Source organism: Xenopus tropicalis, chromosome 6, assembly GCF_000004195.4.
Source record: "Xenopus tropicalis strain Nigerian chromosome 6, UCB_Xtro_10.0, whole genome shotgun sequence".
In the NCBI taxonomy this organism is placed as follows: domain Eukaryota; kingdom Metazoa; phylum Chordata; class Amphibia; order Anura; family Pipidae; genus Xenopus; species Xenopus tropicalis.
The window spans coordinates 4,730,253-4,745,869 of record NC_030682.2 but is presented as its reverse complement, the minus strand read 5'-3'; the positions used below and the strand labels follow the sequence as shown (position 1 = coordinate 4,745,869).

At 49.2% G+C, this 15,617-nt stretch overlaps 3 protein-coding genes across 4 annotated transcripts in view; all 3 read right to left on the bottom strand.

Moving 5' to 3' along the window:
* The window catches only part of LOC101733242 (oocyte zinc finger protein XlCOF6-like), a 255,372-nt gene that overhangs the window by 122,369 nt on the left and 117,386 nt on the right, over window positions 1-15,617 (bottom strand). The gene's annotated exons all lie outside the window — the stretch shown is intronic.
* LOC101732837 (oocyte zinc finger protein XlCOF6) overlaps window positions 1-15,617 on the bottom strand; it is a 148,509-nt gene that overhangs the window by 94,781 nt on the left and 38,111 nt on the right. The window lies entirely within an intron of this gene.
* The window catches only part of LOC116411612 (oocyte zinc finger protein XlCOF6-like), a 24,628-nt gene continuing 19,908 nt past the window's right edge, over window positions 10,898-15,617 (bottom strand). For both annotated transcript variants that reach the window (XM_031904224.1, XM_031904223.1), the window contains exon 3: window positions 10,898-12,852. In XM_031904224.1, coding sequence (XP_031760084.1) covers window positions 10,898-12,852 — 1,955 coding nt within the window. The remainder of the gene's footprint in view (window positions 12,853-15,617) is intronic.

Below are 15,617 nucleotides of genomic sequence, written 5' to 3'. Positions count from 1 at the left end.
GGGGGGCTGTCTGTGTGAGGAACTCCCAGAGGGGCTGGGGGGCTGCCTGTCTGTGTGAGGAACTCCCAGAGGGGCTGGGGTGCTGCCTGTCTGTGTGAGGAACTCCCAGAGGGGCTGGGGTGCTGCCTGTCTGTGTGAGGAACTCCCAGAGGGGCTGGGGGGCTGCCTGTCTGTGTGAGGAACTCCCAGAGGGGCTGGAGGGGCTGCCTGTCTGTGTGAGGAACTCCCAGAGGGGCTGGGGGGCTGCCTGTCTGTGTGAGGAACTCCCAGAGGGGCTGGGGGGGGGCTGCCTGTCTGTGTGAGGAACTCCCAGAGGGGCTGGGGGGCTGCCTGTCTGTGTGAGGAACTCCCAGAGGGGCTGGGGGGGCTGCCTGTCTGTGTGATATGGGGGTATTTATAGTGTACACCAATGAACATTTTCTTGAGTATATGAGGTGAGTATATGAGGTGAGTGTGAGTATATGAGGTGAGTGTGAGTATATGAAGTGAGTGTGAGTGTATGAGGTGAGTGTATGAGTTGAGTATATGAGGTGAGTATATGAGGTGAGTGTGAGTATATGAGGTGAGTGTGAGTGTATGAGGTGAGTGTATGAGGTGAGTGTGAGTATATGAGGTGAGTATATGAGGTGAGTGTGAGTGTATGAGGTGAGTATATGAGGTGAGTGTGAGTATATGAGGTGAGTGTGAGTGTATGAGGTGAGTGTATGAGTTGAGTATATGAGGTGAGTGTGAGTATATGAGGTGAGTGTATGAGGTGAGTGTGAGTGTATGAGGTGAGTGTGAGTATATGAGGTGAGTGTATGAGGTGAGTGTGAGTGTATGAGGTGAGTGTGAGTATATGAGGTGAGTGTATGAGGTGAGTGTGAGTATATGAGGTGAGTATATGAGGTGAGTGTGAGTGTATGAGGTGAGTGTGAGTATGAGGTGAGTGTGAGTGTATGAGGTGAGTATATGAGGTGAGTGTGTGTATATGAGGTGAGTGTATGAGGTGAGTATATGAGGTGAGTATATGAGGTGAGTGTGAGTGTATGAGGTGAGTATATGAGGTGAGTATATGAGGTGAGTATATGAGGTGAGTGTGAGTATATGAGGTGAGTGTATGAGGTGAGTATATGAGGTGAGTGTGAGTGTATGAGGTGAGTATATGAGGTGAGTGTGAGTGTATGAGGTGAGTATATGAGGTGAGTATATGAGGTGAGTGTGAGTATATGAGGTGAGTGTGAGTGTATGAGGTGAGTGTGAGTATATGAGGTGAGTGTGAGTGTATGAGGTGAGTATATGAGGTGAGTATATGAGGTGAGTATATGAGGTGAGTATATGAGGTGAGTGTGAGTGTATGAGGTGAGTGTATGAGGTGAGTGTGAGTGTATGAGGTGAGTGTATGAGGTGAGTGTGAGTGTATGAGGTGAGTGTATGAGGTGAGTATATGAGGTGAGTGTATGAGGTGAGTATATGAGGTGAGTGTGAGTGTATGAGGTGAGTGTATGAGGTGAGTGTGAGTGTATGAGGTGAGTGTATGAGGTGAGTGTGAGTGTATGAGGTGAGTGTATGAGGTGAGTGTATGAGGGGAGTATATGAGGTGAGTGTGAGTATATGAGGTGAGTGTGAGTATATGAGGCGAGTGTATGAGGTGAGTGTGAGTATATGAGGTGAGTATATGAGGTGAGTGTGAGTATATGAGGCGAGTGTATGAGGTGAGTGTGAGTATATGAGGTGAGTATATGAGGTGAGTGTGAGTATATGAGGCGAGTGTATGAGGTGAGTGTGAGTATATGAGGTGAGTATATGAGGTGAGTGTGAGTATATGAGGTGAGTATATGAGGTGAGTGTGAGTATATGAGGTGAGTGTGAGTATATGAAGTGAGTGTGAGTGTATGAGGTGAGTGTATGAGTTGAGTATATGAGGTGAGTATATGAGGTGAGTGTGAGTATATGAGGTGAGTGTGAGTGTATGAGGTGAGTGTGAGTATATGAGGTGAGTATATGAGGTGAGTGTGAGTGTATGAGGTGAGTATATGAGGTGAGTGTGAGTATATGAGGTGAGTGTGAGTGTATGAGGTGAGTGTATGAGTTGAGTATATGAGGTGAGTGTGAGTATATGAGGTGAGTGTATGAGGTGAGTGTGAGTGTATGAGGTGAGTGTGAGTATATGAGGTGAGTGTATGAGGTGAGTGTGAGTGTATGAGGTGAGTGTGAGTATGAGGTGAGTGTATGAGGTGAGTGTGAGTATATGAGGTGAGTATATGAGGTGAGTGTGAGTGTATGAGGTGAGTGTGAGTATGAGGTGAGTGTGAGTGTATGAGGTGAGTATATGAGGTGAGTGTGTGTATATGAGGTGAGTGTATGAGGTGAGTATATGAGGTGAGTATATGAGGTGAGTATATGAGGTGAGTGTGAGTGTATGAGGTGAGTATATGAGGTGAGTATATGAGGTGAGTATATGAGGTGAGTGTGAGTATATGAGGTGAGTGTATGAGGTGAGTATATGAGGTGAGTATATGAGGTGAGTGTGAGTGTATGAGGTGAGTATATGAGGTGAGTGTATGAGGTGAGTATATGAGGTGAGTATATGAGGTGAGTGTGAGTATATGAGGTGAGTGTGAGTGTATGAGGTGAGTGTGAGTATATGAGGTGAGTGTGAGTGTATGAGGTGAGTATATGAGGTGAGTATATGAGGTGAGTATATGAGGTGAGTATATGAGGTGAGTGTGAGTGTATGAGGTGAGTGTATGAGGTGAGTGTGAGTGTATGAGGTGAGTGTATGAGGTGAGTGTGAGTGTATGAGGTGAGTGTATGAGGTGAGTATATGAGGTGAGTGTATGAGGTGAGTATATGAGGTGAGTGTGAGTGTATGAGGTGAGTGTATGAGGTGAGTGTGAGTGTATGAGGTGAGTGTATGAGGTGAGTGTGAGTGTATGAGGTGAGTGTATGAGGTGAGTGTATGAGGGGAGTATATGAGGTGAGTGTGAGTATATGAGGTGAGTATATGAGGTGAGTGTGAGTATATGAGGCGAGTGTATGAGGTGAGTGTGAGTATATGAGGTGAGTATATGAGGTGAGTGTGAGTATATGAGGCGAGTGTATGAGGTGAGTGTGAGTATATGAGGTGAGTATATGAGGTGAGTGTGAGTATATGAGGCGAGTGTATGAGGTGAGTGTGAGTATATGAGGTGAGTATATGAGGTGAGTGTGAGTATATGAGGTGAGTATATGAGGTGAGTGTGAGTATATGAGGTGAGTGTATGAGGTGAGTGTGAGTGTATGAGGTGAGTGTATGAGGTGAGTGTATGAGGTGAGTGTATGAGGTGAGTGTATGAGGTGAGTATATGAGGTGAGTGTATGAGGTGAGTATATGAGGTGAGTGTGAGTGTATGAGGTGAGTGTATGAGGTGAGTGTGAGTGTATGAGGTGAGTGTATGAGGTGAGTGTGAGTGTATGAGGTGAGTGTATGAGGTGAGTATATGAGGTGAGTGTGAGTATATGAGGTGAGTATATGAGGTGAGTGTGAGTATATGAGGCGAGTGTATGAGGTGAGTGTGAGTATATGAGGTGAGTATATGAGGTGAGTGTGAGTATATGAGGCGAGTGTATGAGGTGAGTGTGAGTATATGAGGTGAGTATATGAGGTGAGTGTGAGTATATGAGGTGAGTATATGAGGTGAGTGTGAGTATATGAGGTGAGTGTATGAGGTGAGTGTGAGTGTATGAGGTGAGTGTATGAGGTGAGTGTGAGTATATGAGGTGAGTGTGAGTATATGAGGTGAGTGTGAGTGTATGAGGTGAGTGTGAGTATATGAGGTGAGTGTATGAGGTGAGTGTGAGTATATGAGGTGAGTGTATGAGGTGAGTGTGAGTATATGAGGTGAGTATATGAGGTGAGTGTGAGTATATGAGGTGAGTGTGAGTGTATGAGGTGAGTGTGAGTGTATGAGGTGAGTGTGAGTATATGAGGTGAGTGTGAGTGTATGAGGTGAGTGTGAGTGTATGAGGTGAGTGTGAGTATATGAGGTGAGTGTATGAGGTGAGTGTGAGTATATGAGGTGAGTGTGAGTATATGAGGTGAGTGTGAGTATATGAGGTGAGTGTGAGTGTATGAGGTGAGTGTGAGTATATGAGGTGAGTGTATGAGGTGAGTGTGAGTATATGAGGTGAGTATATGAGGTGAGTGTATGAGGTGAGTGTGAGTGTATGAGGTGAGTGTGAGTGTATGAGTGTGAGTATAAGCGCAGTCACATGTTGGTGCTGGGCCCCTCCCCCAACACATAGCGGTGCCAGTAGAAACTCCATTCATTGGCTCCTTTGGGGCCTCACAGAGGGAGGGGCCGCTGTACAGATCTGCTCCTTGGTACCAACTTACAGCCCCGATTCCAAAAAAGTTGGGCCACTAAACAAATTGTGAATAAAAACTGAACGCAATGATGTGGAGGTGCCAACTTCTAATATTTTATTCAGAATAGAACATAAATCACAGAACAAAAGTTTAAACTGAGAAAATGTACCATTTTATGGGAAAAATATGTTGATTCAGAATTTCATGGTGTCAACAAATCCCATAAAAGTTGGGACAAGGCCATTTTCCCCCCTGTGTGGCATCTCCCCTTCTTCTTCCAACTCTCACTGTGTGGCATCTCCCCTTCTTCTTACAACTCTCACTGTGTGGCATCTCCCCTTCTTCTTACAACTCTCACTGTGTGGCATCTCCCCTTCTTCTTACAACTCTCACTGTGTGGCATCTCCCCTTCTTCTTACAACTCTCACTGTGTGGCATCTCCCCTTCTTCTTACAACTCTCACTGTGTGGCATCTCCCCTTCTTCTTACAACTCTCACTGTGTGGCATCTCCCCTTCTTCTTACAACTCTCACTGTGTGGCATCTCCCCTTCTTCTTCCAACTCTCACTGTGTGGCATCTCCCCTTCTTCTTCCAACTCTCACTGTGTGGCATCTCCCCTTCTTCTTACAACTCTCACTGTGTGGCACCTCCCCTTCTTCTTACAACTCTCACTGTGTGGCATCTCCCCTTCTTCTTACAACTCTCACTGTGTGGCATCTCCCCTTCTTCTTCCAACTCTCACTGTGTGGCATCTCCCCTTCTTCTTCCAACTCTCACTGTGTGGCATCTCCCCTTCTTCTTACAACTCTCACTGTGTGGCACCTCCCCTTCTTCTTACAACTCTCACTGTGTGGCATCTCCCCTTCTTCTTCCAACTCTCACTGTGTGGCATCTCCCCTTCTTCTTCCAACTCTCACTGTGTGGCACCTCCCCTTCTTCTTACAACTCTCACTGTGTGGCATCTCCCCTTCTTCTTACAACTCTCACTGTGTGGCACCTCCCCTTCTTCTTACAACTCTCACTGTGTGGCATCTCCCCTTCTTCTTACAACTCTCACTGTGTGGCATCTCCCCTTCTTCTTACAACTCTCACTGTGTGGCATCTCCCCTTCTTCTTACAACACTCAACGGACGTCTGGGGACCGAGGAGAGCAGTTTCTCAAGTTTAGGAATAGGAATGCTCTCCCATTCTTGTCTAATACAGGCCTCTAACTGTTCCATCGCCTTGGGCCTTCTTTGTCGCACCTTCCTCTTTATGATGCGCCAAATGTTCTCTATAGGGGAAAGATCTGGGCTGCAGACTGGCCATTTCAGTACCCAGATCCTTCTCCTACGCAGCCATGATGTTGGGATTGATGCAGAATGGGGTCTGGCATTATCTTGTTGAAAAATGCAGGCTCTTCCCTGAAAGAGATGGCGTCTGGATGGGAGCATATGTTGTTCTAGAACAGTGGTTCTCAACCTTCCTAATGCCGTGACCCTTTAATACAGTTCCTCATGTTGTGGTGACCCCCAACCATAAAATTATTCCTAAGACCATTGGAAATATGTGTTTTCCCATGGTCTTGGGCGACCCATGTCAAAGGGTTGTTCGACCCCCAAAGCGGTCCCGACCCACAGGTTGAGAACCGCTGTTCTAGAACCTGAATATATTTTTCTGCATTGATGCTGCCCATGCCACACGCACTCATGCAACCCCATACCATCAGAGATGCAGGCTTCTGAACTGAGCGTTGATAACAACTTGGGTTGTCCTTGTCCTCTTTGGTCCGGATGACATGGCGTCCCAGATTTCCAAAAAGAACTTCGAATCGTGACTCGTCTGACCACAGAACAGCCTTCCATTTTGCCACACTCCATTTTAAATGATCCCTGGCCCAGTGAAAACGCCTGAGCTTGTGGATCTTGCTTAGAAATGGCTTCTTCTTTGCACTGTAGAGTTCCAGCTGGCAGTGGCGGATGGCACGGGGGATTCACTGACAATGGTTTCTGGAATATTCCTGAGCCCATTCTGTGATTCCCTTTACAGTAGCATCCCTGTTTGTGGTGCAGTGTCGGGGCCCGGAGATCACGGGGATCCAGTATGGTTTTACGGCCTTGACCCTTACGCACAGAGATTGTTCCAGATTCTCGGAATCTTCGGATGATGTCATGCACAGTTGATGATGATAGATGCCAAATCTTTGCAATTTTTCGCTGGGTAACACCTTTCTGATATTGCTCCACTATCTTTCTGCGCAACATTGTGGGAATTGGGGATCCTCTCCCCATCTTGGCTTCTGAGAGCCACTCTGAGAAGCTCTTTTTATACCCAATCCTGTTGCCAATTGACCTAATTAGTGTTATTTGCTCTTCCAGCTCTTCGTTAGGCTCAAATTGACTTTTTCCAGCCTCTTATTGCTACTTGTCCCAACTTTTTTGGGATTTGTTGACACCATGAAATTCTGAATCAACATATTTTTCCCTTAAAATGGTACATTTTCTCAGTTTAAACTTTTGTTCTGTGATTTATGTTCTATTCTGAATAAAATATTACAAGTTGGCGCCTCCACATCATTGCGTTCAGTTTTTATTCACAATTTGTTTAGTGTCCCAATTTTTTTAGAATCCGGTTTGTATTTCCCGGGGATAAAAACTACTTTTGAGTAAAAGTTCCCTCCCCCCGGAGCATAATCACCCCCCCCAGATCAACTGTAGGGTTTGTTTCCATGGTCCTTTATTTGGTGACCCCCAAAGTGGGAGGGACCAACAACAGCAAATCAAATTTCACTCATTGACTTCAATGGGGAAATTGAAACTGCTGCCAATCTTACAGCTTTGAGGCGACACTCCCAATCACACACTCATGGGCTCAGTCCGCATGAAATTATGATGATTATTGGATGCTCAAAAGTGGGCGGAGCTGTGAACAGCCAATCAGATTTTTCCTGTTGACTTGGCGGAAATCCAACCTGCTGCCAGTCTCACAGTAATGACACCGGGGCCCCAAACTTTGCAGGGTCAGGCACCAGGTAACTGCGGTTCAAGGTTAGAAAAAATGGGCGCCGCCACCAATAGCCAATCAGAATTTACTTATTAACTTTCAATGGGGCAATTCAACCTGCTGCCATTCTCACAGTATTAACCCCGGGGTCCCCAAACTTTTCACAGTTGGTCACTAGGGGACTGCCGGTTTAGTGGGCGGAGCCACCAAAGCAAATCTGATTTAACCTATTGAATTTTATTGGTTTGATGCCAGCGTTCCAAAATTTGCACACTCACTCACTGGGTGACTTTGTACTCAAGGTCAGAAAAAAAGTGGGCGGAGCCACAAAAGCCAATCAGATTTCACCTATAGACTTCATGTGTTTAGATTTAAACTGCTGCCATTCATTAAATCTTAATACTAAGGTCCCCAAACTTTGCAGAGCTAGTCACCTGGTAACTGTGGTTCAGCGTTAGAAAAAGTGGGTGGAGCCACAAAAACCCAACTATTGATTTTCAATAGGGAAATCTAACCTCCTGCCATTCTTACAGTATTAACACTAGGGTCCTAGGGGACTGCATTTCTAGGTGTTAAAAAGTGGGTGGAGCCACCAACAGCCAATTAGACTTGACCTATTGATTCTTCCTCCTCAGAAAGGTTTTATAGGGGCATTCCCCAACCCCCTCACTGCCATCACCGTGACGAACCCCCTACCCAACATCCCCCGGCAGGGCATTCCCCAACCCCCTCACTGCCCTCACCGTGACGAACCCCCTACCCAACATCCCCCGGCAGGGCATTCCCCAACCCCCTAACTGCCCTCACCGTGAGGAACCCCCTACCCAACATCCCCCGGCAGGGCATTCCCCAACCCCCTCACTGCCCTCACCATGAGGAACCCCCTACCCAACATCCCCCGGCAGGGCATTCCCCAACCCCCTCACTGCCCTCACCGTGAGGAACCCCCTACCCAACATCCCCCGGCAGGGCATTCCCCAACCCCCTCACTGCCATCACCGTGATGAACCCCCTACCCAACATCCCCCAGCAGGGCATTCCCCAACCTCACTGCCCTCACCGTGAGGAACCCCCTACCCAACATCCCCCGGCGGGGCATTCCCCAACCCCCTCACTGCCCTCACCGTGAGGAACCCCCTACCCAACATCCCCCGGCGGGGCATTCCCCAACCCCCTCACTGCCCTCACCGTGAGGAACCCCCTACCCAACATCCCCCGGCGGGGCATTCCCCAACCCCCTCACTGCCCTCACCGTGAGGAACCCCCTACCCAACATCCCCCGGCGGGGCATTCCCCAACCCCCTCACTGCCCTCACCGTGAGGAACCCCCTACCCAACATCCCCCGGCGGGGCATTCCCCAACCCCCTCACTGCCCTCACCGTGAGGAACCCCCTACCCAACATCCCCCGGCGGGGCATTCCCCAACCCCCTCACTGCCCTCACCGTGAACAACCCCCTACCCAACATCCCCCGGCAGGGCATTCCCCAACCCCCTCACTGCCCTCACCGTGAGGAACCCCCTACCCAACATCCCCCGGCGGGGCATTCCCCAACCCCCTCACTGCCCTCACCGTGAGGAACCCCCTACCCAACATCCCCCGGCGGGGCATTCCCCAACCCCCTCACTGCCCTCACCGTGAGGAACCCCCTACCCAACATCCCCCGGCGGGGCATTCCCCAACCCCCTCACTGCCCTCACCGTGAGGAACCCCCTACCCAACATCCCCCGGCGGGGCATTCCCCAACCCCCTCACTGCCCTCACCGTGAGGAACCCCCTACCCAACATCCCCCGGCGGGGCATTCCCCAACCCCCTCACTGCCCTCACCGTGAGGAACCCCCTACCCAACATCCCCCGGCGGGGCATTCCCCAACCCCCTCACTGCCCTCACCGTGAGGAACCCCCTACCCAACATCCCCCGGCGGGGCATTCCCCAACCCCTCACTGCCCTCACCGTGAGGAACCCCCTACCCAACATCCCCCGGCGGGGCATTCCCCAACCCCCTCACTGCCCTCACCGTGAGGAACCCCCTACCCAACATCCCCCGGCGGGGCATTCCCCAACCCCCTCACTGCCCTCACCGTGAGGAACCCCCTACCCAACATCCCCCGGCGGGGCATTCCCCAACCCCCTCACTGCCCTCACCGTGAGGAACCCCCTACCCAACATCCCCCGGCAGGGCATTCCCCAACCCCCTCACTGCCCTCACCGCGAGGAACCCCCTACCCAACATCCCCCGGCAGGGCATTCCCCAACCCCCTCACTGCCCTCACCGTGAGGAACCCCCTACCCAACATCCCCCGGCAGGGCATTCCCCAACCCCCTCACTGCCCTCACCGTGAGGAACCCCCTACCCAACACCCCCCGGCAGGGCATTCCCCAACCCCCTCACTGCCCTCACTGTGAGGAACCCCCTACCCAACATCCCCCGGCAGGGCATTCCCCAACCCCCTCACTGCCCTCACCGTGAGGAACCCCCTACCCAACATCCCCCGGCAGGGCATTCCCCAACCCCCTCACTACCCTCACCGTGAGGAACCCCCTACCCAACATCCCCCGGCAGGGCATTCCCCAACCCCCTCACTGCCCTCACCGTGAGGAACCCCCTACCCAACACCCCCGGTGGAAACAAGCTTACAGTAGCCTGGTGACTGTCTGTTTCTAAGGCTGTATAATCAGAACTTGGAAATGACAGAGTATTTATACGCTCTGAAGGTGCATTAGTACATTTAAACACATCCATATAAGTATCGGAGAAAAACAAGCTGTCTATTCCGAGAAATAGACCGTTACTTACAGGTACAAATATTTGCTGCGAGACAGACCGTTACACCGTGACGCATGCCTTTGGCCACATGTGATATACTGACGGCACAGCAGGAAGCCATATACTCATTATAACATAAGCAGCTTGACACTTATATAAATTCAGAGAATACACGCAGACTCACAGTATTAACTCTTTCATTCCTGTATTAACTCTTTCATATTTGGTTTTTCCAACAGTAACAATGCAGACTGTATAATGAATTTGTAACTGTAAATAGTGAAAATATTGTTTTAGCTTAAATAATCATTTCTGTGTAACAATCGCTGGATTTGTTATTCAGTATATTCCCTTTATATACACTTATTGGTGCGGGTTATTTGTCTGCCTCTCAGAAGAGCCGGGACCCTAGTAAGGGGGGGGGGGATAATATTGTTATTAATATTATATTAAATCTTACAGCGTTCCCCAACCCCCTACACTGCTTCAGCTGGAAGTTCTGCTCCTCTAATCCCCTCACAGGCCGGATATATCCCAGCTGGGTAACTGGAATCTGTTTCTATGTAATGGCCACTGGTTTAAGATTGTGCCAAATACGTTGGATTTATAATAAAATGGAAAAAAAAGAACATGGGGGGCCTTTAGCAAAGCACATGCCTGTGTGTAGCAATACTCCCCTGCCATATTCCTTCCCCTCAGCCCATTAGAGATATCAGGAACCGCTGCCATTTGGGTCACATCTCTGGCTCATTTGCCCCCAGCAATTCCCATTTTGCCCCAGTAGTAACTGTGTGAATCCCAGTATAATATTTGTGCTAAAACGGTTTCTCCCCGGAGTGAATTCTTTCATGTAGATGAAGGTCGTGCTTTTCAGTAAAACATTTCCCACATTCTGTACAGGTGAAAGGTTTCTCCCCTGTGTGAGTACTCAAATGTGTGTTAAGTTCACGCTTTGTAATAAAACCTTTCCCACATTCTGTACAGGTGAATGGTTTCTCCACAGTGTGAATTCTCTGGTGTCTGTGAAGGTGGCTCTTTGTAGTAAAAGTTTTCCCACATTCTGTACAGGTGAATGGTTTCTCCCCTGTGTGAATTCTCAAATGTGTGTTAAGTTCACACTTTGTAATAAAACCTTTCCCACATTCTGTACAAGTGAATGGTTTCTCCCCAGTGTGAATTCTCTGGTGCGTGTGAAGGTGGGTTTGTCTACCAAAAGCTTTCCCACATTCTGTACAGGTGAAAGGTTTCTCCTCGTTGTGAGTTCTCAAATGTGTGTTAAGTTCATGCTTTGTAGCAAAACCTCTCTCGCATTCTCTACAGGTCAATGGTTTCTCCCCAGTGTGAGTTCTCTCATGCCTGTGAAGGCTGCTCTTGTCAGTAAAATGTTTCCCACATTCTAAACAAGTGAATGGTTTCTCCCCTGTGTGAATCTTTTGGTGGTTTTGAAGGTTCCCTCTGGAAGTAAATCCTTTCCCACATTCTGTGCAGGTGAATGGTTTCTCCCCTGTGTGAATCTTTTCGTGGTTTTGAAGTTTCCCTCTGGAAGTAAATCCTTTCCCACATTCTGTGCAGATGAATGGTTTCTCCCCTGTGTGAATTCTCAAATGTTTGTTAAGTTCACTCTTTGTAGTAAAACCTTTCACACATTCTGTGCAGGTGAATGGTTTCTCCCCAGTGTGAATTCTCAAATGTACACGAAGGCCGGACATTAAGGTAAAGCTTTTCCCACATTCTGTGCAGGTAAATGGTTTCTCCCCAGTGTGAATTTTTTGGTGGCATTTAAGTTTAGTCTTTTCAGTAAAACCTTTCCCACATTCTGCGCAGGTAAATGGTTTCTCACCAATGTGACTTATTTGGTGGCATTTAAGGGAACGCTTATTAGTAAAACATTTCCCACATTCTGTACAGGTGAATGGTTTCTCCCCAGTGTGAGTTCTCTCATGCCTGTGAAGGTTGCTCTTGTCAGTAAAATGTTTCCCACATTCTAAACAAGTGAAAGGTTTCTCCCCTATGTGAATCTTTTGGTGGTTTTGAAGTTTCCCTCTGGAAGTAAATCCTTTCCCACATTCTGTGCAGGTGAATGGTTTCTCCCCTGTGTGATTTCTCAAATGTTTGTTAAGTTCACTCTTTGAAGTAAAATATTTCCCACATTCTGTGCAGGTGAATGGTTTCTCCCCAGTGTGAATTCTCAAATGTAAACGAAGGCTGGACATTAATGTAAAGCTTTTCCCACACTCTGTGCAGGTAAATGGTTTCTCACCAGTGTGAATTCTCAAATGTATGTGAAGGTAGTTCTTTGTAGTAAAACATTTCCCGCATTCTGTGCAGGTAAATGGTTTCTCACCAATGTGACTTATTTGGTGGCATTTAAGGGAACTCTTATTAGTAAAACATTTCCCACATTCTGTACAGGTGTATGGTTTCTCCCCAGTGTGAGTTCTCTCATGCCTGTGAAGGTTGCTCTTGTCAGTAAAATGTTTCCCACATTCTAAACAAGTGAATGGTTTCTCTCCTGTGTGAATCTGTTGGTGGTATTGAAGTTTCCCTCTGGAAGTAAAACCTTTCCCACATTCTGTGCAGGTGAATGGTTTCTCCCCAGTGTGATTTCTCAAATGTACCTGAAGGTTGCTCTTTTCAGTAAAACCTTTTCCACGTTCTGAACAGGTGGAAGGTTTCTCCCCTGCACAAATTCCCCCGTGTGTCCCACAGAGGTGGGCGAGAAGATGGCTATTCACAGTGAAGGTTTCCCCACACTTATAGCAGATAAAACCTGATCCATCAGAGCTTGTTAAGCAATCGCCATCTCTTGTGCCGGACTCCGAGTCAGTCTCTGGTTTGGGCAGTTCAGCAGAGTCTAAATTGGGTTCCGCCTTCATGTACCTCCCTAATAACAACAAACAGGAGAGAGCTGAGGGGGAATAGATATTATCTGTAAGGAACTGTTATATCAAACAATAAGGAAGAAATCATGCAGTTAAAGGGGACACAGAGCTTGTTGAAATTCCCCTCATCACGTAGGCAATGATACAGGATATGGTACCACGGGTCCATTTCACTTCCTACTGGCTGCTTTCTCAGCCCATTGCACTGCAGCATGCCAGCCAATAAGCAGACAGAACCAATAAATCTTCCCTGTATGAAGGCAGAGCTGTGATTGGTTGGCCCATCTTTCTGTGCTTCTGCCAATGACATGTCTTCAGTGGCATCGTGACATGGGCAGGTGTTGGGCATAGTTGCACCTGGTCACCTGGGCCTGGAAAGCTATAGTTACACCTTTGTTTGTCACACACACAGCCCTGACACACACACAGCCCTGACACACACACACACAGCCCTGACACACACACAGCCCTGACACACACACACACACAGCCCTGACACACACACACACACACACACAGCCCTGACACACACACAGCCCTGACACACACACAGCCCTGACACACACACAGCCCTGACACACACACACACACAGCCCTGACACACACACACACACACACACAGCCCTGACACACACACAGCCCTGACACACACACAGCCCTGACACACACACACACACAGCCCTGACACACACACACATACAGCCCTGACACACACACAGCCCTGACACACACACACACACAGCCCTGACACACACACAGCCCTGACACACACACAGCCCTGACACACACACACACACAGCCCTGACACACACACACACACAGCCCTGACACACACACAGCCCTGACACACACACACACACAGCCCTGACACACACACAGCCCTGACACACACACACACAGCCCTGACACACACACACACAGCCCTGACACACACACACACACAGCCCTGACACACACACACACACACAGCCCTGACACACACACACACACACAGCCCTGACACACATACACACAGCCCTGACACACACACAGCCCTGACACACACACACACACAGCCCTGACACACACACACAGCCCTGACACACACACACACAGCCCTGACACACACACAGCCCTGACAAACACACACAGCCCTGACAAACACACACAGCCCTGACACACACACACAGCCCTGACACACACACACACACAGCCCTGACACACACACACAGCCCTGACACACACACAGCCCTGACAAACACACACAGCCCTGACACACACACACACAGCCCTGACACACACACACATACATTTTGAATACTTTTAAATGAATACATACTTTGTATTGTATTGGGAAGCTGTCAATAAGGTTTTTACTGGCTAAACAATTGGTAATTTGTATGTAACGTCTGTAACTCTTTTCCACACATTAAATATACTTTAAATATCACCTTGGTGAGTGGTGTTTGTTGACCACAGTACTTACACAAATATATTAGAGAAAGGATAGTTATAACACTCGCTCCCTGGCTACTTACCCCCATCAGTAAGTGGCGCTGCTGAGCTTTCCATTGGGGTCTGATGGTCCTCAGGGTCCGGTTCTTCTTTCTTTATCTGTAACATTTCTGGTTGTGGCTCTGGGGAACCTGCCAGTAAGTAATGGGCACTGTCATGTAAAGCTGGGAGTAAGGAATTATACTGGGAATTATGTCTGTAGGGCAGAACCTCCTGCTGGGGTTTAACCCTTCCTGTCCCCCCAGCAAAGCTGAGCTCTGTGTAACCAGATGGTCTGTGTCCTACAGAAACGTTACTCACCGGCCCCAGGAACGGGATCCATTTCCCTCTTTATTGTGGGCAGAGGCTCCTCAGTGTCCGGCTCTTCATTCTCCCATTTCCCCTCTAACCTCCTTGGTTCCATCTCTGGAGAACCTGACAGCAAGGAACAGAAACCCACCATATAAAGCTGCCTGTGGGGCTGCGCTTGGGCCCCCCCTCTGATATTAGTGCAATAAATACATGTTGTACAGGGAGGGGTTTATCCAATCAGTAAACTGCCCCTCTCTATCAGCCCCTGCAGCGGGATTAACCCCCAGTCCCACAGCCGCCCCTCTCTATCAGCCCCTGCAGCGGGATTAACCCCCAGTCCCACAGCCGCCCCTCTCTATCAGCCCCTGCAGCGGGATTAACCCCCAGTCCCACAGCCGCCCCTCTCTATCGGCCCCTGCAGCGGGATTAACCCCCAGTCCCACAGCCGCCCCTCTCTATCGGCCCCTGCAGCGGGATTAACCCCCAGTCCCACAGCCGCCCCTCTCTATCAGCCCCTGCAGCGGGATTAACCCCCAGTCCCACAGCCGCCCCTCTCTATCAGCCCCTGCAGCGGGATTAACCCCCAGTCCCACAGCCGCCCCTCTCTATCAGCCCCTGCAGCGGGATTAACCCCCAGTCCCACAGCCGCCCCTCTCTATCAGCCCCTGCAGCGGGATTAACCCCCAGTCCCACAGCCGCCCCTCTCTATCAGCCCCTGCAGCGGGATTAACCCCCAGTCCCACAGCCGCCCCTCTCTATCGGCCCCTGCAGCGGGATTAACCCCCAGTCCCACAGCCGCCCCTCTCTATCAGCCCCTGCAGCGGGATTAACCCCCAGTCCCACAGACAGTGCAGGGAGGAGGAGGAGG